Consider the following 6,299-nt stretch of genomic DNA (forward strand, 5'->3'; position numbering starts at 1 on the left):
TTTTTATGTTGAAATACTATATAACATCATAAGATGTTTGATAGTAAGCGAAATATGAGAGACATTTTTTGGAAATTAGCAACTTCTTAACCCATTATGCCCCAAGCGGCCCGATCGGTCCCAGACACAATAGATTTTCTATTGTGTCTGTGGTTCCGGGGCCTGAGTTTTTAAAAAGTATCAACAATCTATACCATAGAAATCTAAATAACAAGACACTAGAAGTCGTAAGCACGCGTGACCTTGTCACCACTCAGGTGACTGCCAAGCCACCAGTGCGTTCGTCGCTATTCAGTTGCTCTCGAGACGTGCGTGTGTAAACATAGTGTGTTTCATCATTTCCCACTGCGGAAATTCATCCTGCTATACTACTTACTGTATGTACGTATATATCTGTCAACTGTGGTACCTAAAACGCCACCCTGAATTATTCACAAAACTGTTGAGTGAACGAAATCGTGACCAGCTGCAAGTACGTTTCAACGTTAAAACTGCCTTATATAAAAAAAGCGTATTTGTAACTCCAGCAATTATCTATACTTATAATAAATCTGTAGAGAGGCCAATTCTGTACATGAAATATATTTAAAAAAAAACTATGAAGGGGTGATAAGGGATCGCTACTGATGCCAAAAATGCAATCAGTAAAATTTTTATCTGTCTGTCTGTCTGTCTGTCTGTATATTCGTTATAGAAACAAAAACTACACGACGGATTTTAACCAAATTTGGCACAATTATTCTTCATACTCCTGGGCAGGTTATAGTAAAAGAATCAGGTAAATCGGTGTAGAAACACCAAAGTCATACATAAAATACGCTATAAGTCATCGCGCGTGAATTACAGAATCATGCCATAAGGATTATTTTTGTGTATCAGTTGCCGCGTTCGACGCGCTTCGCGGCGGGAGCACAGAACAAATATACTCTAGGGCGGGAGCTATAAAAAGGCGGCGGGTCCGCACCCGTTTCGCGTTGTCACGGCATCACGTGTGAACGGCTGAACCGATTTCGATAATTCTTTTCTATTATATTCCTTGAAGTACGAGGATGGTTCTTATGTAGAGAAAACGTAAATATGTACCACGGGCGAAGCCGGGGCGGACCGCTAGTTTATAATAAATTACCACTTAACATTAGAAAATGCACCAGCTTGACGTCCTTCAAGAAAACTCTTTTTGACTATTTAATCGAAATGACTTTCTATTCACTTACAGAATATTTTAACAATTAATTAATAAGTAAACTGACATTACCTAAATTTTCTAAAAATCCATGACATTTACCTATTTCAATTTTAAACATGGACCATTCAATAATATTTTGTGCTTTTTGTTTTGTGCTTGGTATAAACAATAATATAATAATAATGGTATAAATCGGTTTAATAATTAATTATTTATGTAAAACATTTTTTAAAATTGTACGCCACATGGCAGATCACAGCGGATCACCTCATACAATGTAATTACCCATAATAGGTACCTGTGACCAACCTGTGACTCAGGCGCGGGTCAAACACAAGCGGCGCGGGCGCGGGCGTGCCATAAGCGCACCTCTTCAATCTGTATTGCACCACGTCCTTCTACATTTTGTATGACAGAACTTTGGAAAGGTGTCGAGACGGCACGCCACGGTTGTGCCACGGTTGCGCCGCTTTTCTATGAAAGAACATTGGAAATAGCCAATAGCGCACCCGGTGCGCGCCGGCAGTGCGCCCGATGCGCGCCGCGCCGCTTGTGTCTGCCCCGCGCCTCACAATAAATAAATCGAATTTGAATTTGAATTTGATATCAAAACTATTTAGTAAATAGCACATCTAAATAATATGCAGTAATTAATGATATCAAATCTTTTTTACATTTTACTTTTCTTTTTTTGAAGTTGTTTTTTTTAACGTAGTTATTTTTAATGTACAACTATGATCTATCATTTGAATTTTTTTTAATTATACCTTTTTTATCAACTGGCAATTTAGTTTAGTTTTCTCTAAAAATTTCTGGCAACACTCATGATGATATCGGAACGATTCTATCGGACAATGTGAAAGGGCAAATTGTATCCGATATCGGATATCGGCTATCGGTGTCCGATATCCGATATCGGATCGGATAATGTGAAAACGCTCTAACGTTGGGACGCCACATATAGTTTGGGTTCGCTAGATAAGGGGTTTTATAGAATTATACACTTTAGTACTGACAAAAGATCATTTATTAATATTAAAAAACACACAAAATACTATAATGACAAGATGAAAACGGTTACAATGATTATTTATAAAAGCGCAGTGACATACTGCGTCTCAAGTTTCTAACGAACTGCTTTCACTTTTAAATATACCTATCTACGTCGTATCCCGATATCTAATGGGTCGATTACATAAATATCGATAAACACTTTAACGAGTGCTCGGCCGAGTACTCGGTCGAGAAGAGAGGCGAGAGAATTATGGGTCGATTACACATTTACACCTAACGAGTACAGTGGCGAGTCAGTGTCCTCGGCCGAGTGCTCGGTTGGTATAAACACTTTAACGAGTGCTCGGCCGAGTACTCAGTCGAGAAGAGAGGCGAGAGAGTCACTAGAATCCCAATTTGTTTACTAGGCCGAGTACCCACCACCCCGCTTCATTCTTCTGCCCCCGCAGCGACTCGCTATCCCGCTCGGCACGTATAAACACGCACTCGCTTGTCACTCGGCCACTCGCCACTCGTTCGTTATTCGTCATCAAGCAGTGTGCGTGTTTGTGTATTTTTTCAAAAAATTTAACAAAATCTCAATTAAAATGGCCGCTAATAACAAATGTAGCTTGAAAAACGACATTAAAATTTATACTGCAGTGTTACAAAATACATGAATGTTTATGGAATTTTTTGTCACCCGATTACAAAAGCAGAGACAAGCGTAATGCTTCCTCTTATAATAAATCCCACAATTCGTTAATAATATCTGGTAACAGCCGATTTAAACCCCGTTTAAATTCTTTTTTTTTTTCGATCCATTGCAGACTGCGTGATCAAAACTGAACTGACTCGCCACTACTGACAGCCAGCAACAGATTTTCATGACCAAGTTCCTCTCAAGCGGTAATTAGTAAAATACATCAAAGTATAGTATTATGAAGCCTCGTGAACGTCAGCTGGCGCTCGGTTGGGGGGATGAGCGGTTGTAGCCTCCCACGCACGTAGGAAAAAAATACATTCATTCATTTCCTCTCAGCTAAAAATTTGTCAAATTGTAGCTAACCCAATACCTCAACGAAAAAAAATAATCAGCTGGTTACAACATGGTGTATTATACGTCAGCTGGTGTCTCGAATAGAATGACACAATAACTAAAAAGTCATCGAGATAGGTACGTGGAATTCCATCAACATAAGTCCCCGTAAAAGATAAGTAATAACTTTATTACTTATATATTATACTATTATTTTTTTAATAATTATAGTTAACTAATGTGTTTACTGGGCCGAGTACCCACCACCCCGCTTCATTCTTCTGCCCCCGCAGCGACTCGCTATCCCGCTATATATATCATATTTCTTACACTTTTAGGTAGTTATGTGAACTTGATGATATGATAGTTATTTTTAAATGCAGTTTATAATATTTGTAAAAACATGTTTACCGATGTGGCTGAATGCAAGCCACGCCTTTGCCTATAAAATAGTAAAGTATCGACACGACCCATCATACGAGCAATCACTAAGACGAACTGTCATAGGAATCAAGGTTCGCCGTGCCGAGTATATAATAATGCTTCTTGAATATTCTTTTCGAATGATTACGTATGCTCGTCTATACTAAACGCACGTTAGTCCCCTTCTTTCTTACTTCTCTCAAATATATTTCACAATGCTTTACACAAAAGGGCCGTAGTATCCCGATCATGCGCACAACTAACCCCCTCCAAGCGTACCTTATTACTGTCAATGTTATGCTAACGTGTGTTGCTTGAATCTTTAAAAATAACGATAATAATTAAATATACGTCATTTCCTCCCAGATGAAAATTTGTGAGTTGATTGTTAATATAATGATGCGATAAATAAAAAAAATCAGCTAGCAATAAGTCGAGGAAAACCTAGTCAGCTGATGCATATAAATTGGCAATAGATGCTTCTGCCTAAATCCTATGTAATATGTATTATGTAACTTTCAAAGTATCAGCTGACGGTTTTTCCACCAAAATACAGCCAGCTGACCTATATATTTATCCACAGTTACATAAGCTATCATCAGGTAAATTTTTGTTTGAAAGGAAATCACAGAAAATTATTATTTTTTTTTCATGTTCGAGACACCAGCTGACGTATAATACACTATGTTGTAACCAGCTGATTATTTTTTTCGTTAAGATATTGCACTAGCTACAATTTGACAAATTTTTAGCTGAGAGGAAATGAATGAATGTATTTTTTTTCCTACGTGCGTGGGAGGCTACAACCGCTCACCCCCCCAACCGAGCGCCAGCTGACGTTCACGAGGCTTTATAATACTATACTCTGATGCGTCTGACGAATTATCTCTCGAGAGGAAGTAATTAACCAAATTTGCACCTGGCTCCCGGACTATAAAAAAATATAAGAAAAACAAAATAGGACGAAGGAAATATTCGGCACGAGGTAATTGAATAAAGTCATTATTTCATTCTAAATATAATATATCAGTTCACAGGGAAATTCTGGCCAATAAATAACACAATGATGTGATAAGAGGTCAACCTTATTATAATTTTGCATATAAATACTGGACGATTCAACGAGCACGTATCACAGAGTGTTATAAACCTGTAAAGATGTACCGCGTATTTGTTTTGCTTTGTACATTCCATTTGTCACATGGCTTCTTTTACTGTTACCAACTGCAGGTGCAAGTGGGGCAACTAGAGAAGAGATTCTTCAGCTTGCAGTCGCAGCTATTGGACCAAAGTTGGAACTACGAACACCAGGTAGCGCAGTTGCAGCAAAATGCGAATGATACATCGCAGAACGCACAAACACAAATAAATCAGTGCCACGAACTTAAGAATCAACAGGCTGCGTCACATCAGCAACAAGAACAACAACTTAACCAACAGATAACGCAACTACAAGCGAAGTTGGCTGAACAACAAGGGGCCGCACAAACAGGAATGCAATGCCAGCAACAGCTAGGCGCTCTACAGCAACAAGTAAACACGTTGCAAGCAAAAGAACAAGAACTTAAAAAGCAGATAGAAGAGCAGCAGCGGAAATTGCTTGAACAAGAACAAAACCCAAAATTACGACATGATCAGTGCCAACAGCAACTACAGCAACAGATCGCGTTGCAAAAAGAGCTAGAAAATAAAATGAAAAATCAAGAACAACAGTCACAGAAAAACTGCGCAGAAGCTCAAGAAAATATCACACAAACAGAACGAGCTAAGTGTCAGCAAGAACTACAGAAACAGCTAGATTTACAAAAGCAACAAGAAAACACAACGAAACAACAAGAACAAGAGTCACAAAAGCTCCGAGAGAGGGTGCTCGAGTTGGAAAAATATTTGTCCCCCAACAAAATGCCTCGAAATAAAACTTTTGATCACCTCGGCTCGTTTTTGAACGAATTGGACTTTTCACAGTCTAATATCGATGTTTCCACAACTGTGGTTCAAGATTCCTATAAACTTACTTACCGTCTGCCGAAAAAACTCACCGATGACGATATGGAAGTTAAAATTAATAACAGAGTGATTTCCGTAAAGGGCAGTGAAGGTTCCACAGTTTTGTTTGAAAGCGTTAAATTATTGCCGGTTGGTTTAAATGTGAAATCGACCGATTGGCAGATACGGGGAGATAATATGGAAATATTTATTCCATTTAACCTGTCTGAAACTGGCAATAAAATTAAATCATGTATTGCAGATAATCCAGCGATTACAATAGAATCTCCAGAAAGTACTCTTTTCTTCAGTTATAGAAAGAAACCAGAATAACACTGAACACATAGCATTGCATAACCATATATTTTAAATTCATTTAACTATACTCTTTTTAATAAAAAGTATAAAAGCAAAACTGTGTATACAAATTATTTGAAACCTTCCCTAAAATGATTTTTAATTATTTTACTTATACTTGTATACGTAGGTAGTATATTATCACGACTCGACAAAAAAATTTTCGTTCTTTGTCCTAAAGTTTATACTATTATTTTCCAGTTAGTTATGCACAAAAACGAAAAGAAAATACCTTTTTTCGGTATAAAGTTTGCTTTTGTGATAGTTATAATAATAATACTCATTTTTCAATTTTTTCATAAATTTTAATTGATT

The 6,299-nt window shown here is 37.5% G+C and overlaps 1 protein-coding gene across 1 annotated transcript; it reads left to right on the plus strand.

Moving 5' to 3' along the window:
- Positions 1–4,799: 4,799 nt before the first annotated feature.
- Positions 4,800–6,036, plus strand: LOC149482532 (uncharacterized). Its single transcript, XM_089704364.1, has one exon. The coding sequence runs from the start codon at positions 4,800–4,802 to the stop codon at positions 5,958–5,960; it is 1,161 nt and encodes a 386-aa protein (XP_089560490.1). The 3' UTR covers positions 5,961–6,036.
- Positions 6,037–6,299: the final 263 nt, after the last annotated feature.

This window comes from Colias philodice, chromosome 15 (genome assembly GCF_061535455.1).
Source record: "Colias philodice isolate Cphi_HAF_F1 chromosome 15, ilColPhil1 Martin Lab GWU primary, whole genome shotgun sequence".
In the NCBI taxonomy this organism is placed as follows: domain Eukaryota; kingdom Metazoa; phylum Arthropoda; class Insecta; order Lepidoptera; family Pieridae; genus Colias; species Colias philodice.